Raw genomic sequence first — 26,995 nt, 5'->3', positions numbered from 1 at the left:
TGAGGTTGCTGTGAGCTGTGATGCCACGGCACTCTACTGAGGGTAACCTAGTGAGATTCTGTCTCAAAAGACAAAAAACAAAACCATTAAACCTTTTGATGCTTTTCCTACAGTATTTTGTCTTTGGAGTTAGAAGTCCTTAGATTCTACAAGGTTTAGACAAGTAAAATCTAAGGTTCTGAGATATGAAAAACTCCTACAGATTTTTCTTACCTCCGTCTGTACCATGGCTGGCCGTTGTGTTCTTAACATTTTGACGGTCTGGAAGATATCTACAACTCCTTCATATCTCATTCTTTCCAAAACAATGCTTAGTGTTATGAAGACTCCAGTTCTCCCAACGCCCGCACTGCCACAACAACAAAGGCAACATTATTGCATGACATGCTCATGGCCTTGGCCACATTTGCTTGCAGGTGGACATAGCTCCACCAGCTTCTGTCTTCCACGTTTCTCTACAACCACGTTGAGAGAAATGTGGCACTGAGTTCATTATGATCACTCTTGGGAAAGTGAGTTGGCTAGCATGCGAGAATGAACGTGGAGTGATCAGGATTGAACTCTATAAAATATTTTCAACTAGGGCTATAACACCATTTTAGAAAGACCAAGAAAACATAAATATTATTCAATAAATGAAAAAAAGAAAGCACAAATAAAACATAGGTTTGTACTATGATGGAGGTCTTGATTTAGATACTGCCTGCTTAATATTTTTAAAATACAAAATAATTCAGAATAAGGTTCAGAAATTAATTCAGAAATTAATTCAGCATCTTCAACTTCTCTAGCACACTATTCACTTTTTGTAGTCACTTAAAACCCATGCAGGATGTCTCATCACCTAGACATACAAGTATATAATGAGCTATGAAAATGGTTCAATTATTGCTATTGGTTTTGATCCGAGATTCTATGACCAGATTTTTTGATAGGGCATTTTCACATAGTCTTCAGGAGGATTTATGATTATCCTATAAGTATATGTACAGACTGTATACATGCCATACTTTTTCCTACTTCCTAAAAATTTACAATTTTCAACTGATTCTCAAAGGGGTCTCTAATCTAAAAACAAAAATGTTTAAGAGCCACTGATTTATGAACTCATTTACTACTTTTAGATAATCAACAACTCAAAATCCAGGATTCTGTTCACTATATTAGCCAGGTTTTGAGATTCTCTCTGTTAACTCTTTTAAGATAATTCCAGAATCTTCACAGCAGCAAGCGAGAAAATTAATTCACAGCTCTTGTGCTATTATAAACTAGGAAAGCATCTGGAGGTTGAGGTAATGAGGAAAACAGTAAATAATCTGAAAAAATCCCTACATTTTGGGATCCTAATTAAATGGCATGTGTAACACTTGGGCACGGACTATAGAAAATGGATGGATTCATTTATTTGGAGATGTAGCTGACAGGCATAAGTAATGTGGCCCTCCATGAATGGGGATTTCAAAAGAGTCTTAAAAGAAATGCTAAGTGAGGGTCTAAAAGCCATGGGCAGTCTTTTAAAAAATGACTGTGATGTCCAGCAGCAGTCAAGGCTTTTGTTAAGATGGAACAGACGACCTTGAAGGTCCCATTCAACGTTGAATATCTCTCTTAGTCACGAGAAACTATGATTTATGATCTGTTTGTTGAACCTATCAAACCTTAATTTGATTGCTTAAATGTAACAAAAATATTGTGTTTCTGGATTTCTACTAAATATTTTCCAGAAACAGACATGAGCTTTATAACCTCCAAATTTATTAACTTTATCAGTTAAATACGTTAGAAATAAATGGTATTTTCAGAACATTCCCAGAGAAAATATTTGGAAGTTTGGAAAATACACATGTGATAATAATATCCCACAGCATTTCAATTAAAGGGGTGTTTAAATCATTTTGTGATGATAAAAACAGTGAAAAGTAAGTCATACACACACGCACGAACACACTTCTATACCTATGAAAATGCTTAATGCTAAGAATCTGTATTAAACTAATATTCTTTATATTTTATATTATATTAATTTAAATTACCCTTTAGGCACATTGTGTGTAAATTTAAAAGAAATATTCAGGTAATTCAAGCCCAGCATATACCATCCACTTTGTATGAATATAGCCATACCTCATTTTATTGTGCTTTGCTTTATTATGCTTCACAGATTTAGCATTTTTTTTCTTTTACAAATTAAAGATTTGTGACAACACTACCTTAAGCAAGTCTATCGGTACCAATTTTCTAGCATCATGTGCTCACTCTGTGTGTCTGTCTGCCACATTCTGATAATTCTCACAATATTTCAATTTTTTTCATTACTATTGTATCTCTTCCGGTCTATGGTCAATGATCGATGATATTACTGTTGTAATTGTTTTGACCATGCCAATATAAAATGGCAAACTTAGTCAATGAAGGCATTCTGAAAGTCAAGATAGATGGAAAGCAAGGCTTCTCGTACTGAAGAGTTAGCAACATTATGAATGCAAAAGGAAAGTTCTTGAAGAAAATTAAAAGTGTTAGTCCAGCGAACACATGGAAGATAAAGTAAAACAGGCTTATTGCTGATATGAGGACAGTTTTAGTGGTCGGGATAGAAAATCAAACCAACCATAACTTTCTCTCGAGTTAAGGCCTACGGTAGAGCAAGGCCCTAACTCTTTTCACTTCTACTGGAGGTAGAGAGTGATGAGAAAGTTAAAGAAGAAAAGTCTGAAGCTATCAGAGCTTGGTTCATACAGTTTAAAGGAGTCATCTCCATAACGAAAGTACAAAGTGAAGCAGAGAACTTCTACCAAGTTATCCAGAACATCTAGCCTAGATAACTGATGAAGGTGTCTACACCAAACAATTTTCAATGTAGATGAAATAGCCTTATCTTGGAAAAAGCTGCTATCTAGGACTTTCATAGCTAGAGAGGAAAATTCAATGTTTGGCTTCAAAGATTTGTAGGACAGGCTGACTGTCTTGTTAGTGAGCTGTTGATTTTAAATTGAAGGCAGAGCAAATTTACCATTCTGAACATCCTTAGGTCCTTAAGAAATATATAAATCTCCCCTACTTGTACTCTGTAAATGGGCAACAAAGCCTAGGGGATAGCACATCTGTTTACAGCATGGCTTACTGAATATTTTAAGTCTACTGTGGAGAACTACTCAGAAAAAGTGTACCCAGTCACCTAGGAGCTCTGATAGAAATATGTAAAAGCATCAGTGTTGTTTTCATGCCTGCTGACAAACATCAATTTTATAGCCCATGAAACAGGAAGTGATTTGGACCTTTAAGTCTTACTGTTATATTTAAGAAATACATTTCATAAGGTGATAGTTACCATAGACAGTGATTTCTCTGATGGATCTGAGCAAAGTAAATTGAAAACTTTCTGGAAAGGATTCACTATTCTAGATGCCATTGAGAACATTCCTGATTTGGGGGGGGGGGGTGTCAGTTGTAGGAGTTTTGAAGAAGTTGGTTCCAACCTCCATGGATTATTTTAAGGGATTTAAGACTTCAGTGGAGGAATAACTGCAGATGTGGTGGAAATTGTGAGAGTACGAGAATTAGAAGTGGAGCTTGAAAATGTTACTGACTTGCTTCACTTTCCTGATAGAACATGAATAGAAGAGGAGTTGCTTTTTGTGTAGGCAAAAAATACGGTTTCATGACATGAAATCTATTCCTGCTCCTGAAGATGCTGTGAACATTGTGGAAATAACAACAAAGGATTTAGAATAGTACATAAACGTAGTTAATTAAGCAGCAGCGGAGTTTGTGAGGACTGACTCCAATTGTGAAAGACATTCTACTGTGGGTAAAATGGTGTTGAACAACATTGCACGCCACAGAGAAATCTCTTGTGAAAGGAAAGAGTCAAATGATGTAGCAAACTTCACTGTTGTCTTAGTTTAAGAAACTGTCACAGCCACCTCAACCTTTAGCAACTGCTGTCTTAATAGTTAGTGGCCATCAACCTCAAGGGAAGACCCTCCATCAACCAGAAGATTGCAGTTTCCTAAAAGATCAGGAGATTGTTAGCTTTTTTTTTAGCAATGAAGTATTTTTGAATTGAGGTATATACATTGTTCTTTTAAACATATCGCCATTGCCAACTTAAAAGACTCCAGTATAAACAAAAATTTTATATGAATTGGGAAACAAAGACTGTAGCACTCTCTGTTGTGATGTTAATTTTATTGTGGTGGTCTGCAATATTCCTGGATTCCTGGATTTGACTCGTATGCCATTTTCTACATGCTCTTCAGTTGGATACTACAAAGGATTTTATAACTCAATACAAAGCAAACATGTAATTAAGGTCTGTTTCTCCTACAATATACCATGTCTGAGAAACAAACAATGCTAGAAAGAATTTTTTCTTTTCTTTTCTTTTTTTTTTTTTTGAGCCAGAGCCTCGAGCTGTTGCCCTGGGAGGAGTTCGATGGCATCACAGCTCACAGCAACCTCCAACTCCTGGGCTCAAGCGAGTCTTCAGCCTCCGCCTCCCAAGTAGCTGGGACCACAGGCGCCCACCACAACGCCCAGCTATTTTTTGGTTGCAGCCATCATTGTTGTTTGGTGGCCCGGGCTGGATTTGAACCCGCCAGCTCAGGTGTATGTGGCTGGTGCCTTAGCCGCTTGAGCCACAGGCGCCGAGCCAAGAATTGTAGATATCTGAGAAAACTGAGGTCCAGAGATCCTGCCTCCTATTTCATTAAGAACTACAATGGCTATTTTTGAAGCACTGAAGCAAAATACATTTTTTAAAAAAACTTCTCTTAAGATTTTCATCATAAAGAGATTAGAAACTTAGACTTCTGTTGCTAGAATCCTAAAATACCTTAATTTAAATAAAATTAAGTGAATTCTTTTTGTTGCTAGAAAGTTTTTGCATAGCAACTTCCAGAAGTACTAAATTTATGGTGACTGTTTAAACCATTTACTTGCTATTTCTATTAACTTCAATGACTTGAATTATAAAATGCTCCAGAAACTACTGAAAATAATTAAATTGAAGGTCCTTCAATTTCTGATAGGGCAACAATTTTCAGGCAAATTGCACTTTTCACTGAGGTACCATTCTAATCACTTACTGACTGGCAAAAATTAGTACTGTTATTAAGTGCTAATAGCTATTTATGGTTCCCCCAAGAAGACAAATACAAAAGAAAGATCCAGAAAGATAGCTACTGGTGCAGCACAATGAGAGCAGAGCAAGGAAGGAGTGATTGATAGAATGGATTATAACTATGGGATGTACCGACAGTTCCTATTAAGGTAAAACTGGCAAGGAAAACTACAGGTTTTTTTTTTTTTTTTCACACAAAGTAAATTTTGGGGATAAAAATTTTCCTCTGATTCTTTTCATGTTATGAAATGGAAGGGAAATGAATCCTGCTTTAAATTTCACAAGACATTTCTGAGAATAAAATTTCAATTCTGTAGATTCACTATAACAAGCTTGTATAGACAGTGAATAAACAACATTTATTTTCAGGGTTATCATTGCCTTAAATCACAAATGGAAACGGAGCGTTCTTGCTTCTTTACTTACCTGCAATGGACCGAAATGGGTCCATCTTGGCCAAACTGTTCTTTCGTTTTATGGACTTGGCCGATGAAGTCGATAAATCCTTCTCCAGACTTTGGCACTCCTTGCTCTGGCCAATCGGTGAACTGGAATTGCCTCACTGTTCGGGACTGGCCGTCCTTTAGAGGGAAAGCCACATACCCAGCCACAGAAAAGGGTGCCAGGAAGATTCAGTAAGTACCAAGACCACAAGACCAATGATCATTCTTTTTTTTTAAAAAATAAAAGTACAGAGAAATAAACATGTTTAAGTAGAAACTCTGGTGTATGTCTTATCTGCTATTAGCATCTATATTCACGTATATTTAAATCACAAATTTATTTGCTCTTAAACAAAAACCTAGGTTCTCAGACAGTAAACAGCCATATAGGTCTCATATTAGCAAATGCGTCTGAATCCCAAAGTTTGGGTTTATTACCATTGACCATGTCCGCATTCTTTCCAAAGTGAAACGTATAAATTCTATTACAACTATTTTGGAATCCAATAACTTTTCAGTATTGAAAGGAGATTCCAGGCATGTCATTCAGACCAGAGATTTTACTGTTGTCACGATAACTTCACATCGCTGTGCTTGCTTAGTTCTAGCATTGCCAATTGACAAATAGTGACATTTAAAGGATCTGACACAAACTGGGTAGTTGCTGTTAACCTGGATGCCCCGGATGTCTCAGAGAAATACAGTTTCTAGCCCTGGCAGGGGACAAAGCGTGTACCATGCGAGTATCCTGTCAAACCGAAGTGAAGTATCCCGCAAGGACACAAGAGATTATCAACAATAGGTACCCTTTTCTGAAACAGAACTCTTCTTAGCTGACTACCAAACTAAAGAGGCTGTAAGGGGATTTAACACAGATAAACCAAAGGAGGAAAGGAAGGGAGGGAGGGAGGAAGGGAAGGAGAAAACAAACAAAAAACAAGCCAGATGCAAGAGGGTCTTTCTTTTCTAGAGTAAGGCAAAATTACTCTGCGTTATAATGCAGAAATGGGTTAAAAAGAACATACTAAGTCACTTCGGATTCCCTCTAGGCTTTAAGGTGTTTTTTAACAAGCAAGACAAGAATAGAAACAATTCTTTGTTTACAGAACCAGGAATAACAATTATACCCATCCACCTTCTCCCTGACTCAATAATGGAGAGAGATAATCCACATTCTAAGTTTAGAGGGCCTACTCCCAAATAGCCTCTTCTCTTTGAAGAGACTTCCACTTGTTACTCTGTTTCTCTTTTTATTTCTGTTCACATCTCTATCCCCATCACAGGTGTACATGCTCCCCATATTCTGGGTAAGTGGATAGAGATATAATCTTGCTCATTCATTCAGAATGAGATAGGGGAGCAGCTCAATTCAAGATGGGCAGATCAACTAGCCCAATGGTCTGATGGTTGTAACTGGCACAGGGTAGGTTTCTGACTATTTGGGGATGGAGGTCAAAAAGGGTGATTCTTCCAATTTTGTGAGAATAACTAACCTGTGTATGGTTACCATGGAAGCATCATTTACTTCCCTCTGTTTCTGGAAAAAATTAGGAAGCACAGTAAGCCAAGCCAGAGGCCAGGTAATGCAGATTTATTCTCCTTTGAGTATCTTGGGGATTTCCTTTCTTACCCCAGTTGCTTTTAATGGTGCACAAACCCTTACTATTTGAAGGAGAGACCACCTGAGTTCATGTAAAGGTTACCTGTTTAATAATACCCTGCTCTCAAGTGCCAGTTTGCTTTCTAAACTGGGAAGTTGAGATTAGAATCACACTAGGAGTGCAAATAGTCTGTGCTATGGTAGCTAAGAAAATTACACAATCATAGGGAGACTTTTTATTTTTAAATGTGTGGTGGGCTAAGTTCCATGTTCAATCTTTTGCTTTTGTGATGAGATTAAATAGGTCATGTGGGGAGTGGTAAGAACATCCCTGCCATTGGTTGAGCTTAGTTCCCAGCCTTTATCATCAGGAATAGTTGGCGAGTTTACCTGAAATGCACTTAAGATTTCCAGCCATATACTTAGCTTTAAATTCTGAAAAGGTCTGATTTTTTTTATTTTTAAAACAATGAGGCAGGTTACTAAGGCAGGTTCGCCTGGGCAACTCAAAATCAAGACCTAGGGATGTAACTGCTGCCTTGACTACAGGCACTTTCAGAATAGTTAATACATTAGACTTCTAGGATTAACAGGTCCTTTACCTGGGCCAACCCTCCTGCTAACCAATTTTTCTTTCACTTAAGGTCAATAGCTAGGGCCAGACTTTGGGGATTAGTACAACAATTTCCAAACATAAGTTTGGAAAAAGCGGCTTCCCAGAAAAAAACAATGAATCAAGTAAATAGCTCCATCCTGATGTTTTATTCAACCCACCCACTGTGACAGTTCCAAAAAAAACATAGGTCTCTGAACTGACCCAGTCTCCCCTAAGATGTGTTTGTAATCATGGTTTGAAAGTGGCCAAAGGCAAATATATTAAAGTTTATGCATAGAACATCTTACATCAGGGCTGAACTTTGGACTTGGCAATCTAGATAAGAAATGCAAAATGAAAATTAGCCAACAAGGGTCGTGGGTGCACAGCTCTCGTGGACAGACACATTAGCACACCAAGGAATAAACTCTGCCAGGAATCAAATTAGAATGTGCAAAGCTTGTCAGATTTTTCTAAAGAATGCCATTTGCTCTGCAGTTTTAAAATCATACCAAATTAACCTCCAGGCCCACATGACCTAAAGGGCTTTCCAAACAACAACATATTTACAGCCTCGAGTAATGAAGAAGTCAAAAAAAGCTCCAAAGAGAACGAGCTGAGAAGGTGAACATGAGCACAGACGAGTCAGTAAACGCTTCCCAGTACAAACACTCACCAAATGCATCCCCAAAGTTGGGCTGCCAGATGTTATGTTTGAATAGAAGCCAAACTTGGGTTTGTGAGAATGCTTGCCAGACAGAGGGAAAGTTACTTGGGGATGGGTGACTTCTTTTCGTTGTGGGAGCGCGGTCACTTGGCAAATGGTCTGTCTTCCCAGAGACGTGTATTTTAGACTACTTTTTAGCTAATCTCTGAGGGTTGACAACTGTGCCAACTTACCCTGGCATCTGTGACTTTGAATTCCCTCAGGATATACTGTGGCATGTTGTACTCAGCCATGGGATCTACAACAAAATACTGATATCTTGCGGATCGTTCTGCTGGCCAGTACTGATGACACTTCTCCTAAAAGGAGAGAAGGTGAGTGTTAAAAACTACACAAAGTAGAAATGAAGTTTTGTCTATCTGTGTAATAAAATTTTAAACTTCAAGGCAATTCCAGGTGCAGGTGACTCATTTTCTCTTTGGAACCAAGAGCTCCCTGAAGATAGGGAAACCATCTGGTTCGCTATTTGCCCATGGTATCCAGCACAGTACCTGGCACATAGAAGCTGCTGAATGCACATCAGTTGAATGGAATATTTTGATAGGGTAAAGTATCTTCACACCTACAAGTTATCCCAGTAATTACATCAGTCATTGGATAATGCTGGCCATGTCAACCATGCATTGACCTGGCACACTGATACCACTGTGGTTCGGAATGAAGAGACCCATCATGAACACAGAAAGAAAACTCTGCAATGATTTGTTTCCATCTCGTCAAAGAAACGAGGATCCAGGCAGTTTTAATGAGTTGGCAAAACTCTACAAAGTCAGCAGCCAAATCAGAATAATCAGTTATCTTTCTAATCTGATATTCTTTTTGCTTCCTCTGTGGGCTCTAAAAGTTGGGGTTTTAGCTATTCTAATTCACACAAAGAAGGGAGAAAATATCTCAAGCGAATATGACAAAATGCTTGCATCTACTGAATCTAAGTGGTATCACTAATACTATTAAGTAATAACAGTAGAATAGTATTAATAGCAATAATAGTAGACACCTTAGTAGATATCTAATACTATTTTATGGGTATTTCAGAATCATTATTTTGAAAAGTGGATCTGGGATTACCAGGTTTTATCCTTGGAAAAAGTATAACTTTCTTATACTCTGTTCAATAGGAATGGAAGGTAGGGAAGTAAGAATTTGCCACAGAAATAAATGAAAGTCAAGTTCCTTTATACAAAGAAATGATAGCACATTTGCTCATGAAACTTGAGCCTGCTCAGAGAGGCCGACATAAGTCAGAGACAGCTGTGTACTGATTTGCCCCTATGATTGGGCTTCACTGCAAATGAAGCACCAGATCTTTCTTAAAAACACACATTTAAAAACGTGATGTGGCTTTGTAAATTAGAAACCAACAAGGAGTAACAGATGGTGCAGACAGTGTTCTGAATATTCTGTATTTTGAAAAAATGACACTGGCACTTGAGTTATTAAGATGGAAACTTCATTTCTCCACAGTGTCAGTGTGCCTTAGGAGACACAGGAGGGTGACATGCTTACTCTGCCCATCTCACGCAGTTTGGTGAGCATCACAACGATGGTGGAATTGTGTTCCCACAGCATCCGCCAGAAGTCCTCGGTGGTCTCCGCCAAGGGCCCCTGGGTAGCGATGTAGGCTTTCTGTTGTCTGAATTATGGGGAATGAAAAGAATGTGTTAAAGTACTTAGAAACTATGCAAAAGCTCACGTTTGAGATGTAAACATCAAACCTGGTAACAGAAAATGAAACCATATCATTGATACAATTGCAGTAAATCCCCATTTCATCTATGTAATCAACTAAGAGCGCTTAGTACATTTAGGGGACTTTATAAAAGAAACTGCTTTGTTAATATTATGATGTATGTCTTTATCATTATTATTTAAATTTTAGTGCAATGCTAATAGCTCAATTTCACGTGTCACACAAATCACTTAAGAAACACTTAGTTGTGCAGCTTCATTTTCTAGAAATGACTCTTACACAATCAATTACATTTATGGAATATCATGCAAAACAGATTCTTTATTAACTCCTTACAAATTCAAGTGGCTTCTGAAAGAAGAGTGCAGAAGCCCAGATTAGATAGATGCTCCCTAACTACTGCCTCTTAATCCTCTCCAAAACAACAAAAACAGACACCAAGGGACTAAATGCTGACCTCTGCAGAAAGAAAATGGCTTTGAATTGAGATGAAATTTATTCTGGTTATGCAAGTGGGGCACATGTAAATATCAAGGCTTTGGATCCTCAGGGGAGCAAGAATCTATACCTGTATCCATCAATAAAACTGGCATTGATGTAATCAGATCCTTCTACTCCTCGGATAGGCTGCAGGCACACCCTTGTGGATTCATATGGCATAATATTAACAAGGCGATTTTTGAATTTATTACATGGAAGATTGGCACTGATGAATCTTGAGGTGTGAGCTTTTGAGCTGGCTAGACGCTGTTCAATAGAAAAGAAGAAAAATCCAACAAAGATAATCTTAGCCTATGGTTTGAATGCAATGTCCTCAAGACTTCTCTTTTGGGATATAAATATTTTGTTTACTTTAAAGTAAATGACTATTCAAACTGCATGGCAGGTCTACCTAATCACTCCATTGAATTTTTAAGTATTTTCTGAGAGTAGGATCTCTCAATTCGAATAAGAATACAAAAGGCTCATGGTGTTAGAGTGGCGGTGGAGGAGAGGTTTTTATAATCAGACACCTGAGGAAAAGGTCAAATGAATCTTGTACTTCACAAACTTGAAAGGTTAAGGAAGTAAAGGCCTTCCTCAAAGACAATCCCAGAGTGACTTGCTTCTGAATAACCGTATCACACCCGATAGCCATACCTTAAACTCGAGCTCCATTCCTGTGACATTCTCTCCTGTTTCTATTTGTGTCAGCTTCTGAATGTAGGCATACAAGTTCCTGGCTGGCACTTCGGTATTTCCACAAGTCACTGCTTCTAACAGTGCATCATGGATGAAGATATATTGGTCTTCTGTTTGAACCATGTAATTCCTCTGGGCTCTCATTAAAGTTACATGGCCATAAATATCTACAGTTTTTTCATGCTTTATTCTTTCTAACATAGCATCTATTACGATGAAACAACCAGTTCGGCCAACTCCCGCACTGTAAGGGAAGTAAAGAGAAAAGAAAAATCCCAATAAACCTTTCCAGAAATCTCCAGAAAGCAACACACAATAAAAGTATTTTTTTTAATGAACTAGATATTTCACTCATTAATTCTCCTCAAATAGTCTATTGCAATGATTTTAGAACACTTTAAAGTCAAGAGTATTATCTGGTACCATAACCAGGGAACAAATACTGACAAACAAAAATTAGTTGGCTTTCAAAATGTAAAACACATTAAATCCATAATCACTATGTTCCTCAATCACGCAGTACAAAGTAGACTTTGGCTTGAAACCATTTTCGGAAAACTACAACCATTTGGACTGTATAGAAGACATTTTTTTAATAAATGGTAAAGATCAAACTAAGCTATATTTTTAAATAAAACCTCTCAGTCTATTTAAGTTCAACATACAAAAAATAAAGATTGTTCTTACAACCGCAAGGTAAGCCTGGCATGCTTGCTATTTATCAAACCTTTCAGACTAGGTACCTTTACGGGTCAAGCAGGGGTCCTTAAACTGTGGCCTGCTGAGGAAATTTATCTGGCCCACTGGGTGTTTTTGCCACTGCTGCCTGTCCTGCTTATCAGCCGACTCATCCCGGGGCCCGCAGTCCAGCCCTCTAATGGTCTGAGGGACAGTGAACTGGCCCCCTGTTTAAAAAAAGTTTGAGGACCCCTGGGTGGGATTCAATCCAAAATGTTTTCTTTCTCGTGCTTGTGCATGTTTGTTGGCCTGGTAAACATGTGATCATTGGGAATAGGTATTTATCAGACACCAAGCAACAGACAGCTTCCTTCATGGGCTATACGCTGTCTGCGTACCAATGTGTTTACCTGCCCATCCATCCATTGACCTGTCCATCTCTTCATTTAATGAACAGTGATGGACTCAGCTAGGTGAAACAGGTGATAGAATAATAAAGATGACTCAGGTCCTCCCTTTAAAGAGCTCTAAGGCTATCAAGGGACAGAACAGTGTACTTCACTATTTGTAATACAAGGAGAAAGGAATCTTTTGCTTATGTGGATGAGGTGCCATTTGACCTGGGACTTGGAGGACAGGAAGGATGGGCAGTTAAGGATGCTGGAATGATGAAACAGCAGGAACAGCTTTGGTAACCATACTGCCTGCTCTGGGAGCTACATGTGGAATTTTTCATAGGTCTGGTAAGGTAGCTGGGCAAGCAATATACCAGAACTCACAAATGGAGTGAGTTAACATATACCAGGATTAACATATGCCAGGATTCAAGTGAAATGATGCGATTTCTGTCAGGTACCAAATGGCTGCAAGGTGGTAAGGGAGCATTTTTTTAAAATAAATAATACTTTAATTACTGAACAGTGTTTATCAAATCCAGCTTTCATATAAAAGCCTGGTGGTTTGTGGACTAGAAGAAGTGAGATTTTGATATAATGACTTTTTAAAAGTGCTTACTTTTATATATCCTATTCCAGGAGACCCCCGTATACTGATTCTCAGACTCCATTCAAAGTTTAAACCCCCAAATTGACATACATTCAGATACCATGAAAAAGCCGTTTGCAGTATAGTCTTAAAAACGACAGCACCTACCTTAGCACAGAACCAACTGGAAACCTGATGCCAGCATTAGTACAGAGCTCTGTTAGGCTGTTGGTTTAAATGTACCGAGATCCATTTTATTTAGTTAGTTCTACTAAATAAACCAACTAAATGGCAAGTTTTCCTTTCCATTTATCATCTCCAGATGAGATCAAGCATCTTCTGCCCCTGATCCCCTGGTGCTCTAATACCCCTCTCCACTACCATTCTAGTCAAACCAAGTTATTAATTTAGGGCAGCTGTCCATAAAGAATCGTGGACACCTGGCGAGCGGGAACTGCATCATTTTTGTTGTCTTTGTGTGTCCTGCACCAAGTATGCAGTAAGTGATCAATGGTGTTTGGGGAAGAAGTGAATGAATTAGTGGTGGGCCTTAGGAAATGTGCAGTTCATCCAGGTAAGATAAGCCCACTTGGGAAGCAGAACGACTGGTAAAAGAAGTCCTGTGATTGGCAAGGGGTTGGAACTGTGCAGGGAGTATCTGAAGATTGCTCTGTGTGGTGTCTGACAGGGAACAGGGAGGTAGGAAAACACTTTCGGTCCTCTTTGTGCCTTAGTCACCAGATAGGCCACCGGATTGTAGCTAAAAGAATCTAAGTGGGAGTCCACTAGGAAAAGATTTGTCTCTCTGGGCTTCTTCCAAACCCCACGTTTGGCGGGTTCTCAGACTATGAATAACATCTTTCATTCTTTCTGTGTTGCACTTCTAAATCATCTTCATCTTGTTTGTGCATCGCTGCTAACTGGACACAGCTTCGTGCAATTCTTCCTAGTGGAGACCGTGCTGTAAACCTCAGTACTGAGCCCTATGTATCAAGTCAACTAGAAGACTGCAGGAATATTTTCTCAAAATATGCATTAGGGACCATTCAAATGTCTGGATGATGCATTGTTTCAGATTCTGGGAAAAAGATACCACTGGGTCTTGCACAATTGGTAGGAATGATTCCAACTCAAAACAGTATTAACCCCTTTGTGATGGCAATGAGACATTTTTCCCAAAAAGCAAAGGAGGAAAAAATTCAAATGTATCCCTGGGTCTGATTCCTGAACTATGGATGGAAAGAAACAAAAGAGCAGCCATGACTTGAAAAGAACTTGTTTCCCCGCTCCCCCTAATACTGTTACTTGCCCAATCTTGCCATTCAGGGGGAATCCAGAGAAGCAGCTGACTGACCCTTGTTTCCCCTTCTCCAGAGTGAAAACTTCCTGGGGGCTTTAAATATTGGACACGTGTTTTAACCCAAAGCAGGATCACAAGGTTCAAGGTATTTTTTCAGATACAAATGGCTGTGAGTCCTTGAGAAAGTCACCTAACCTCTTTTCTATTTTCCTGTTTTATTCTTAAATTATAATAGTGGTAATTAACTCTAGCTAATTATCTTGTAGGTCTAATTGTCTAGTAAATCTTAAGGCTGAATTAAACCCACCAAGTGTTCTGAGAACATAACACAAGAGGCAGTTACTCTGCAGGTACATATTCCATTTTTAAATTCTACCTCTAAAGCTGACAACAGGGAACAGGCAATGGAATGTGAGGGGAAATCGTGACAGAACCACCGCAGGATCCCTGGAGAGCTGGCTTTTCCAATCTTGCTTTGATCTACCCTTTGGTGCTGGTTTTCCTTTTCTCCTCTGGTTTCCAATATATACTCCTTACATCCGAGAGGAACGTTCTGGCCAGGGCAGATGAGATGGCAGTCAAAGCCCCTGTGCTTGGTGGCCGGGATGCATTCAATAAATGCCAGTCTCCTTTCCTTTGCTCTCATTCATAACATTTGGGAGCCTCCCTGAAGTCATGCAGCTCATGGCAGGAGGCAGAGCAGGGATTCATTCAAATGCAGGATCTGAGACAGGAAACTTCAGCACCCCATTCTTGGCACTCCCATTGCTTCATGCTCTATCTACCAGTTAGGTCAGTAATAATTTCCAAATACGGTGATTGTCTTACAGCCCACTGTCCTATAACATGCCTTTAGCAGCATCTGACTGTCCCCCATGCAGGTTCCTTGGAAAGCCTTTCCTCCTTGGTTTCTATGACACTAGTTGAAGGGACTGGGGAGATACCAGACACCCCCTTGGGGTTAATGGGAGGAAGGAAGGACGTTTTGCTATTATTCCAAACACAAAATCACCTAAAACATGTAGTACATGAAATCAGCCAAAAAGAATTGCATCACAGTCTTATGTTTGTAACAGAGTAGATTTTCTATCAAGTCATAAACAAAATTAAAGATAAACTCTAAATGCCATCTTTAAAAATCTACCAACAAGCACCTCTTCAGATTGTGCCTCAGTATATTAAAAATAAATTTTTTCCCCCCGAGTCTCACTCTGTCACCTTGGGTAGAGTGCCATGGAGCCATCATAGTGCCCAGCACCCTTAAACACTTGGGCTCAGTGAGCCCCCTGCATCAACCCCTGGTGTAGCAATTTTTTTTTTTTTTAATTTGACTCCTGTGCTCATGACCCACTGTCTCTCCGGAGTGTTATGTCTGACCTTTTCCCCAGATTTATATACCTGTGCCTGTCTCCCACCCACCACATACGGAAAATAACCCCCAAATTCTGCCCCTGTTTCTCTCATTCCTTCTCATGGCCCAGTAATAAACGCCAAAAGATTCCTAAAGTGATGGCCCTTTCAGGACAAGTACAGGCCTGTAACTCAAATCACCTCAATAATCTCAAAAGTGAACAGACGCCAAGCTTCCCCAGCGTCTTCCTTCAGATCTGCTCCTCCCACTCTCACTCTCTCCTTCCTACTAATGTAGAAATATCACCTTGGCCTGTTTCTGTCTCTTGCCCTGCACAATAATAAATTCTATGTATTTCTATATATTCAGCTTCCACTCTTTACTCAACTATCTATCAGTGGCGTTCTGGAGCTGGCAAAATCCTATTAGTAAATTTTCAAGGATTTTTCCTAAATAGATTAAAAAGAAAGGTCATATTCAAAACTTATTTCTCCTTTTGTATGTTCTTGAAGTGAAAACATGTACAGTAGTCCCCTTTTATTTGCGATTTCACTTTCAAAGGTTTCAGTTACTGTGATCTGAAAATGTTAAATGGAAAATTCCAGGATACATAATTAAGTTTTAAATTGTGTGCTGTCTGGAACAGTGTGACGCACTCCCACACCTTCCCCCTCTATCCTGCCCTATCCTCCCTTTGTCCAGCTTATCTACACTGTCTATGTACACACCCATCAGTCACTCAGTAGCCATCTCTGTTATCAGATGGACTGTCTTGGTGTAACGTAGTGCTTGTGTTCAAGTAATCCTTATGTTACTTAATAACGGCCCCAGAGTTCAAGAGTAGTGATTCTGGCAATTACAATGTGCCAAAGACAAACTCTAAAGTGTCTCCTTCAAGTGTAACATTAGTAAGGAAAGAAAAAAAATTGTACACTAAGGTTTCTAAGATCTATATAAGAAAGAATCTTCTGTGAAATGGCAAAGAGGAAAAAAGAAAACCCTGCTAGTTTTGCTATTGCACCTCAAGCTGCAGAAGCTATGGCCACGTAGTGATAAGTGCTTAAAACAGAAAAGGCATTAAATATGTGGGTGGAATGTAGAAACAGAAACGTGTCCACATGATGCCAGTCAGATCCTGTACTATGTGAGGTTCTAGGCATCCACCTGGGACTCTTGGAAGGTATCCCCCTGAGATAAGGAGGGACACTGTAATAATGTGCCACTGATCGTCTCTCCCGGGTGACCTCACGTTGTAATGTGAAATCACCCACGGTGGGGATATTTCCACCACTCTTTTTCTCTGCAGAGAGCTGGTTGTTACACATTTACCAGCACATGCTGACTATGCTAATTTTTCTATTTCCACCACTCAGGGGAAGACAGGAAAATGCTCATTATTTTGTTCTGGCGTCCACAGTTACTGTCTTTTCAGAAGACTGCTTGCTATTATTCTCTAAGCATTTTCTGAGTGCCTATCAACTGCCCAGACATTAAAGAAGTAGCCAGCAAGATACAGATGATCCTTTCCCCTTAGAGATTATACAGGGTGACCCGAAGTCACCATACACAGAGGTGGCCAACAGGGAGAGAATATTTTGTAAAATTTTGTAATGAATATTTTGTTAATAAAGGTTCAATTTCCCATTTTCCCCGATGCATGGTAACTTTGGGGACACCCTGTAGTTTCATGGGGGTAATTAGTTTAATAAATTGGACTTATTCACAGGAATCAGTGTTGTATTACAAACCTCAACGACTGCTCTTTGGCAAAGGTACAGGATACACGGGTGGTGCGCCTTTGAGGAAGGATCATTTAACTCTGTATCTGTTATGAACTAAATTGTGTTTCTACTGTCACATGTTGAAACCTGCGTGCTATAGTGGAGATAGGCCCTGAGGGAGTAACTAAAGGTGAATGAGGCCATGGGGCGGGTGTCCTAATCAGGTAGGACCAGTAAGAAGAGGAGGAGTTGCTTTTCTGCAGAGAACAGGCCACGTGAGGGCACAGTGGGAAAGTGGTCATGGAGAGCCAGGATGAGCGGCCTCGCCAGAAACCAGCCCAGACAGCCCCTGGATCTTGGGTTTCTGGCTTTCTGAACTATGAGAAAATAAATTTCTGCTGTTTAAGCCTTGCAGTCTGTGGCATTGTGTTATGGCAGCCTGAGTCGACTAATACAATACGTAAAGGTCAAATAGCTGTTTGCTAAGGGAAGAGGGTGGAAAAGCTTCTGAAAAGGAAGAATATCCAAGAAAAGGTGCCGGAACAGAAAATAGCATATTTGAATAACTAACAGAAGGCCAGTGGCTGGAGTACTGGGAGGGGGAAAAGGACAAGTTCCACCTATTTAATTTCCATTTTAAGGATCATTCATAACATTTTTATTCCACTTATAAACAAATCCACAGTAATTATTTAGATTAAGTCTGCTTTACGTGTTTCACAGTTTATCTCTCTGACATGGCTCATCTAGTCTTGAGGTTTTTATTTTGATATATCTGTTGGTCAGCTGGAATATGTCTTTGAATAATACTTTATATAAAATGTGCATGGACGGCACTATTTTTGATGGCTTAAATATCTGAGAACTTTGTGTGTTTCTTCCATTACATATGACCAATAACTTGGGTTTGTGCAGAACTATTAGACTCAAACATCATCTCAATATATCAATAAATATACTGCTTCACGGCTTTCCTTTGCATTTTGAAAAAGTCATAGGTCAGGCCAGGCACGGTGGCTGGTGCCTGGAATCCTAGTGCTTTGGGAGGCCGTAGTGGAGGGAGGTCTAGAGTTTGAGACCAGCCTGGGCAACACGGCAACATGCTGTTTCTATTAAAAAAAAAATTCAAAAATGTGCTGGGCGGGAGCAGTGGCACTTGTGTAGGCCTAGCTACTCAGGAAGCTGAGCTGGGAGGATGGCTTGAGCTTAGGAGTTTGAGGTTAAAGTGATGATTGTGCCAGTGCATTCTAGCCTGATATAGGTACAAAATAAATATGTAAGAAAAAAAAATAGGTCAGTTGGATTTGGGGTCTTTTAATAGTAACTTCTGTCCTGTAGTTGTGGAGGCAATTTCTTTAACTTGGAGGTTCAAAATTTCACATAGATATTTCTCAGGCTCTGGCCTCACCTTTAAGACCACACAGCTCTCAGGCAGTATGTTTATCGTAAAATCCATGGCTTTCCTTTAGTGCCCAATTAAACATGTTTTTAGCTTTCCTGCCTCTGGGACTTCACCTGTCTGGACCTTCCACCTCCCTAACATCTCTACCTGTTGACATTTGCCTCCTTCAAGATTGACCTCCAGTGCTGCTTGATCCAGATTCCTGCCTGATTTCCTCTTCCTTGGCCATGGATAATCCCCTATGCCATGGATAATCCCCTCAAGCCAAAAGACAACAGCTGCCTTATCTCCACTATCTTTGATGATTTTCCAGGGCAAATGCCCCGCCAGAGAAATTGAAGGTGTTCGACTTGAGTAGCAAAACTAAAAAATGCAAGGTTAAAAATATTAAGCCCTCTCTGAGATAACAACATCTACAGAAACATTCCCCCCCAAAACTCCCTGCATGGGAAAATCCCTTTGACGCGTGTTTACAAAGATAAAGGGAGTTCTTCGCTCATGTTTACTCCACTTGCTCAGAAATAACAAACCCCAGGCACTAGTTTTCTTTTGTTTTGCTTTTTCCTTAAGAGATTGAACATGGAAAATTCAGAGCTTTTCAAAGTATGCCAGCCTACTTTTGTTTGAATTTCCGAGTTCCCATAGCAGCACATATTTATTTCATTTCCTTCTCCAATTTGCTCTTTCATTGGCCCCTCCGTATCTGAGTGCAGTGCACCTCTCAAAGTGAAGGATTGTCGTTCTGAAAGCAAGTGCATTTTTCTTTGATCCTGAAAAACCTAGCTCCCCCACTGCAGTGATAATGACGGAACCCTATTTAGTGCTGTTTGTTTTTCATCATTTCAACAGCCTTCAACCTGAAACACGATAAGAACAGCAAAACTGATAAACCACCCTTATTTTTATCTGTTTTCTGTCAGAGTCGTTGCCAAGCACTGAGACAGGTTTTTCTAAATATCTTTAAAAGAAGGGAGTGTATAACCCTGTGCCTCAGGCTGAGGCCAGCACAATCCAGTCCATTTATTATGTTACAGAGAATTCCAGCAAAAAGGGAAGAGGACAGTACTTTTAAATCAAGTCTAGCAGTATCCGCACAGTCTGTTATCCCTAAAGTAAAATCAACCTTCTGTGTTATCTTCCAATGAGGGCAGTGATTCCACCAATGAGAATCAGAACAGAAATAAGCTCTGTGTTTGTTGCAACTTCTGTAGCAAATCAAATGATTGCTAAACTTTAGCCTGAGAAAAAACATTGCAGTGAGTGATAGACATTGCAATGTTTACAAGCTGAAAGACTGCGCAATCCATTAAACAAGTACGCCTACTAGGAAATTGTTATTACTTCAATATTATCATCCATCCAGTTACAACATTTGTTTTCAATTTCCAAAAACATGATTGAGTTAGTCCCACGAGTTGAAGTATGCTTAATGTCCCATGATGCGATACAGTAGTAATGTGCAAAAAGAAAAAAAATTAAGAGGCATACAGGGACCATTTGGTGCTAACGTCATTCTGGAGATGTGTTTAAAAGTTGGCCTTTCTGATTAATTCGGTGGAGTTTTAATGCTGACCCTTTACTGATACCTCTATGATCTGGCAATGAAAGACAACAGAATTAGGAGATTTCACAGATCATTTAGTTGGGTGAAAAGACAGTAAAATGTGGACTAAAAATTATTGTGAGTGTTTTGTACATATATCAGCTCATAATTTGATCAGATATGATAGTTCAACCAGAAGAATGGCCTTTATGGACTGAAAATACATAAAAAAGGGGCATTTATGGGAATAGATTTTTACAACTCAGGTTTATAAGATTAATCAGGTGACTGTCCTGATAAAATTGTGATATGGTTATGACGACTGCCATTTTGAAACATTTTGTTTTTTGTTAACAATCGACATTGAACTTAATATGCAGGCACACTGGGCATCTCTACCACATTTGGGGCTATCTACAATACACTGACTCCTAGATAATTTGCTATCTTTTTGCATCTCTTTTACCAAGAATGACCAAAGAAATTAGATGGATATCTTTCACATAAATATTCACTTACTTCATTCACTTTTGTATATTATGAAATTAGAATTTAAAAATAATTGAATAAATTCTCATGAACATGCAGACAGATTTATCCATGACATTAAATATATACTACAAGGTGCCCCACAAGTCACCCCTAAAGTTTTAAAATTTTACAGAACATTCATAAAATATTTTCTACATATTGGCCACCTTTTTGTAAGCATTTGTAATGACTATTTTGTAAGTGAAGGTGCATTTAGAGGCAATTTCCTATTTTTACTATGTATGGCAACGTTAGGGGTAATTTTTGGGACACCCCATATATACGTCTATTGTAGCTATACATAGCAGATACAGTACTTGTGTTGAAGTTGCAATTTTGCAATGTTCATTTAAATTTTAAATGCACGTGTTCTTTGACACAGCACCTCCACTTCTAGAAATCTGTCATGGAGGTCTATGTATGCATAGGCAGAAGGAGATCAGAAAGAGATTTCACTGCAGCATTACTTGATTTAGCAAATACTGGACAAAACCACCACCATGACTGGGGAAATAGTTGAAGAAACTATTGTATATCAATGTCATGAAATCTGAAGTATTTGATTCTGTTAATAAGGGCAACAAAATCATGTAATAATGGACTTAAAAGGAAATGTTAAATAATGGATAAAAGTTACTATAATAAAAATTACAATTAAAGATCAATAAACAGTTGCACCTCCCAAGAAGCAGAGAGAAGATGGAACCCTGTTGACACCACTGCAGTGCACAGAGATGGCATCTCAAAGTCTGAGTGGTGTTGGCAGTTCCTTGCAGCCCAGACTTGGCCTTGCCATCTGGAGCTGGCATTAGGAGTGGGTTTTAGAAAATAGGAGGATACTCGAGCTGTCATAGAGGGGACAGTGCTTGGCAAAGAGTTAGAACAAGCTGGAGTTAAGCTGAGCTGACTCAGGACCTTGATCACTCTAGGTAGGTGAAGCGTGCTGTATGCTTTGGTGGCCTCTTTTGAGGATTAAAAGAAGTTTGCATTTCATCAACAGTAAGAGGCAGAGATGAAGCACAAAGCTGAGATCTGTCTCATAAGTATCCTAACCTGGAATGCTGAGAGGTCAAGGGTCATCTACCACATTATACTCTCTCAGGGCAGTGGTTCTCAACCTTCCAAATGCTGCAATGTATTTTCGTTGTTAAAAATGGGCTATGACCCACAGATTGAGAACCGCTGTCTCAGAATGTTTTGTTCATGATGAGTAGAAGTTAATTACTTAAAAAGAATAAGCCTACAAAACTCCAAACCCACATGGGCTAATTAGGGGTTGTTTTTGTTTTCTTTTTTCAAATACATAGACTCAAAAATCTTACAAAGACTTCTGCATGATCTTGGTTTCATTCTGACATTGTCTGACAAACACAACGCTATTACTCTTAAAATATGATGCTCAAGATAAATTAGAACACTAATATGTTCATATAAAGAACACCTGAATATGCCACAGTGGGTCTCATTTTACAGATGGGCAGAGGAGACCATTAGGCCTGGAAAGAAACAGGCTCAGCTGGCTCTGATAATTGGTAGTTGACTTGAATCTGAATAGAGGTCAATTGAGTGGTGCTATGGAAGTATAAAAAAACGATATCATGCCCACAGAGATTTTCTTTGTAAATGACATATCAGTTCAGTTCTTATTCTAAATTCTGCTGAGAATAAGACAAAGTTGTTCACCTTTGAGTGATACCACCATTTACCAGGTCTGCTAGGTAAAGCTGCATAGGTTCTGTACTGCCCAACCCGAAGGGAGTAACATTCACACAGACAACACATTGTGTGCACAACTCGCTCAATCCACCCAGCAGGCTTGCCAATGGCAATGTAAATGCTATCACTCCTGACTCAGGTTAAGCAAGGGTCAAAATAGAAGAGCCATTGGAAGGTGTATGGAAGACACTCAAACTTTGACAACTTGAATTATTTTGCAAAGTGCATCAGTGTTTTCTCACAAGGTCTAGATGTTGGTTTTGTTTTTTGTTTTTGCTATTTAAAAATACTATTGTCTTTATTTAAACATTAATAGTCTAGTAGCTTTGAAGAATCTAAATTAGTAGTTCAAAACTGGTAGGTAGTTCCTTGCTTGTTTGGTCCTTTTGTTTGACTCCTGCTAACTTTTATAGGGCAGCCAGAATCTTACTCTCCATACAGTCAAATCAAGTAATGTTTTACATGGGCTCTGCTTTACTTACTTGCATCATTCTGCCAACCTTTAGGAGATGTTTGTGTTGGTATCTCCAGGGTCTTCATCTGCCTTCTGAATTTATCAAACAGTACTGCTTCTTCTGACCTTTTTGTCTACTCCCATTCCAACCTGTTTGCCTACTCACATTCATTTTTTGAATGGAGAATAAGGCAGGCCTAAGAATTTGACCAAGACCATGTTGTTCTTAGGGATCTAAGTAAGGTTTGGATTGATGCCTTCACAGGCTCACACACCTATAACTGGGGGTTTTACTCACAGCAGATGGCAGTTAACCTTAGAGCTCCTCAGATGGACCCAAGGTCCATGATTCTATCAATTTAGGTACCAAGAATGTTGGTCCAAAAGTGAAATGCTGATTCTGTAATTGGCCATTATTAAAGAAACATTAGATCACCCAATTTTTTTAGCTACTCAAAAAGAAATGAATTAAATGGTTTCTGAAGTGTCCCTAAGTACCTGGTATGTGTTAACCAGTTACGTTTATGTCAGCTCTACTTTTTTCCACATCTTCTGATCTGCAGTTGACTTTCAGTAAGTGTAGTACGAATACTTGATGACTAATTAATCCAAACTAGTACCAAGTGTATCTAGAATGACTTACTGGTCATGTTTGAGGATGGGAGTAGAGAGGATAGGGTTTGCTTCTCCTGCAGAGCAATACTAGAAGAAGGAAATCATAGTCTTGAGACTGGGACACCAAAGAGATGAAAGCCAATGTTCAATAATTAAACTCAATGAATGCAAGTAGTCTGGACACACTGCTATTGAAAGTGAAAGCACAGATTCCCGGGCTCTGCCCAGAAGTTCTGATTTAATAGCCTGGAGTGGGACGAAGCATTATACCTTTACAAGTTCTAAAGGATACTGATGCTGCTGGTCCATGAGCTACAATTTGACTAACAAAGACACAGGTGCACTCCTAATATTTTTATAAGTAACGGAGAACAGAAAAATGTGTTAAATATAATAATGTATATGTGTTTGTTTATAGACACAAATACATATATATACATAAAAAATCCTGACCTCCCATATAGTTTTGTGTGGGTGTGGGTGTGGGTGTGGGTGTGTCTTTAACAATGTAAAACGTTAATGGAAAGGAGAGACTGCAAAGGCTGTTTTCAAAAACATAAAGTTTGCTTTGTTGTCTAAATACTATTACTTTACTATCTCCAGATACTTGAAAATACATGGAATTATCTTGTAATAAAACTCAGATGCTTGAAGCCCACCTTGCAAGTTTTCTTTGCAAGAAACACTCCCAGATGCGAGCAAATCAGATACTGTGTAATAAGACCCCAAAGTATTTTTCCAAAGACAGAAAGAAAAATATCCAAGCAATAGAATACTGATTGGAAAGACACAAAACAAAGATAACAAGCCTATTTTTAAGCTTCATTTTATGACCAGGGGGCACAGCAAAATAGTTTGAGACAGAAAGTTTTCATGCTGATTACATGAAATCAAAATACACACTGTTCAAAGCAGCCAACTTTTTGTTTTTTTTAAGGCAGTCTAGTTTATGCAATGAGTTTCGGTGTTCTTTCAGTCTAGGAACATTTCAAAATACATTGCAGGTACAGCTGGGAAAACTCAGTGATACCCCTGTCCAGATCTCAGCTATTAGGTTATAAAAATATTTTCACATTTCCTGCAGATGTCTAGATTCTTTTCTTTGCTAGTAATTTTAATTCAGAATTCATTATTGACAGCTGTTTGTTCTGATAGAACTTAATTACTCTTTTACCAGACTCAGCTGCATGCAGGCTGATTTCCTTTCACTTATAGAGTATATTATATATAAACACAGGCAGGAAAAAAATAACCAATTAACTAAGTACGTGTGCATAAAATGCTTCATTGAGAGCTCTGATCAAGTAATGTATCTAACTGCAACATAGGTCAAAGGAAATTACAGCACTTACAGTTTACAGTGTTAAATATAATTATATGGAAATACTCAAAAGCACTAAAATATATTGATGATGAGTGGCAGCATCTGAAAATTTACGTTTATTAAAGAAACTTATGACTATATTTGAGTAATTGGCAAGGCATTTAAACCACTGATGAATTAACTTGAGGGGATCTATTTGACATAAGCTTATGTACTACTTGGAATCCGAGAAGCTTCCGTAACTGAGACCAGTCAGGAGGAATCTAGCATGCTGTGGGATCATTTCACTATGGCCATAATCCTTCTTTGGAGAATACAGTAACTAGAGACATACCAACACTTTCCTTTGCTTTCTAAGCACTGCTGTGGAAGATTTGCTTTTCCTGACTTCACCAGAAGAGGAATACAAATATGTTACAGTCAAAGCTATTCCTTCTGGAAGAGTCTTTTCAAAGGCAATGCTCATTTTAGCAGCTTCCCAAGAGAGGCAGGGGCAGCTTGGTGGTGTTCACTCTATCAAACACCTTGGCAGGCTCATGCACAGACGCTAGGACAGCCAGGGACCCCAAGGTGCCTTCCTTCACATACTGGATTCCCATTAAGAGGGGTAAACCAAGGGCTGGATTCACAGAAGATCATGTAAGCAGCAAACACACTACATTTGACAAGGGCTATAGTTCCCTTTATTTGCTTTCTGTTGGTTCTAGAAATGGAGGGAATGTGGTGATCAGGAATCAGCAAACTGCTCCTTAGTAATGAATCCATTCAAGGAAAATGAAATTTTTCTGAACACCAGGGATGCTACATGGTGCTTTTCTTTCTGGGGGCATTAAATGCTTCTCTTCGCAGACTTAATCTACCTCTCAGAGGGCGGAAGATATCGGGAATGGGATGCTTATTACCCTAATAATTCCCAGGGTGCAGCATACATTTCCATTGATACTAGACTTAATGCTAATTAGAATGCAAGCCCCAGACTCAATATTTATCAAGCCTGACATAAGGAGTGTAAAGTATCCTACAGGCTTTGATACCCCCCAAACCTGGTCAACAGTGTACTCCCAGTGCCTCCCTCTCGGCCCCCAAGTAGCAAAGAAAATAGAAACCATTTGATTCGGCCTTCAGGAATAATGCTATTAACTACTTTTTTTTTTTTTTACTCCTACACCCAGAACTTAGACCCTTTCGAATTCTTGCATGACTTGGTTCCTGATATTGTTTCAGATGGTGACATTTCTACTCCAATGTCCAGCTACCCATCAAGTATTTAAGCAGTGTCTGTTTCACATGTAGCATAGTTCAAAGGGAAAAGGATGCAATGATGAATTCACAGACGCTGTCTCTAACCCCACATGTCTAACGGTTGACAGTTACAGTCCAGGAAAGCAATTCAGTTTTGCCTATGGAATTCAAGACTTTCCACACTTAAAAATCCCTTCTTTTTTGTTTTTGTTTTAAGTTTTACTTTTTACTAAGATAGTTTAAACATAAAGTACTGACTGAATTGATTGTGCTGTGCCCACTTTATGAGAGAGTCACCTTGAAAAATAAAAAAATCATGGGCTTTAGAGATTCAAAATCTAGCCCTATGACCTGCCACCTGTGTCATAAGTACAGAATTTATTTATTCTTTCTGAACCTCTTGTTTTCTCACCCATAAAACATAGACTCAATCCTTTAGTTCACGCTAATGATACTGTCAGCAAAATGCTTTATAAATAATAGGTTCTTGATAAAAATTAATTTCCTTACTCTCATTCTTTGAATTGGAAGCCTACAGTTGAATATTCTAATTAATTTGTTTTAAAGGCAGAGTAGGCATTCAACTTTTCTATTTTTACATGGTTTATATTAAAGATTACACTAATGTGTTTTATCAAATGAATATTCAACTTTATTTCCTGGTTTATACTCTCTGAATGGGGAGGGAATGTGATTTGCAGTTGAATCAGATTTTAGGCTTGGATGGGAACCTTAGAGATGATGTAATCCAGTTCTCAAAGTGTGGCCTCAAAAC

The 26,995-nt window shown here is 38.9% G+C and overlaps 1 protein-coding gene across 15 annotated transcripts in view; it reads right to left on the bottom strand.

Annotated features, from left to right (window-relative positions):
* PTPRD (protein tyrosine phosphatase, receptor type D) overlaps positions 1 to 26,995 on the bottom strand; it is a 2,156,277-nt gene that overhangs the window by 4,340 nt on the left and 2,124,942 nt on the right. For all 15 annotated transcript variants that reach the window (XM_023508432.1, XM_023508444.1, XM_012813956.2 and 12 more), the window contains 6 exons: positions 11,318 to 11,603; positions 10,746 to 10,924; positions 9,994 to 10,120; positions 8,661 to 8,786; positions 5,549 to 5,703; positions 214 to 349 (listed from right to left, as the gene is read on the bottom strand). In XM_023508432.1, the coding sequence (XP_023364200.1) occupies positions 214 to 349; positions 5,549 to 5,703; positions 8,661 to 8,786; positions 9,994 to 10,120; positions 10,746 to 10,924; positions 11,318 to 11,603 (1,009 nt within the window). The remainder of the gene's footprint in view (positions 1 to 213; positions 350 to 5,548; positions 5,704 to 8,660; positions 8,787 to 9,993; positions 10,121 to 10,745; positions 10,925 to 11,317; positions 11,604 to 26,995) is intronic.

The sequence above is a fragment of the Otolemur garnettii genome, unplaced genomic scaffold, assembly GCF_000181295.1.
Source record: "Otolemur garnettii isolate 467f Iridium unplaced genomic scaffold, OtoGar3 scaffold00006, whole genome shotgun sequence".
NCBI lineage: Eukaryota > Metazoa > Chordata > Mammalia > Primates > Galagidae > Otolemur > Otolemur garnettii.
Note: the sequence above shows the minus strand (reverse complement) of the source record. Positions and strands in the feature narration are given on the sequence as shown.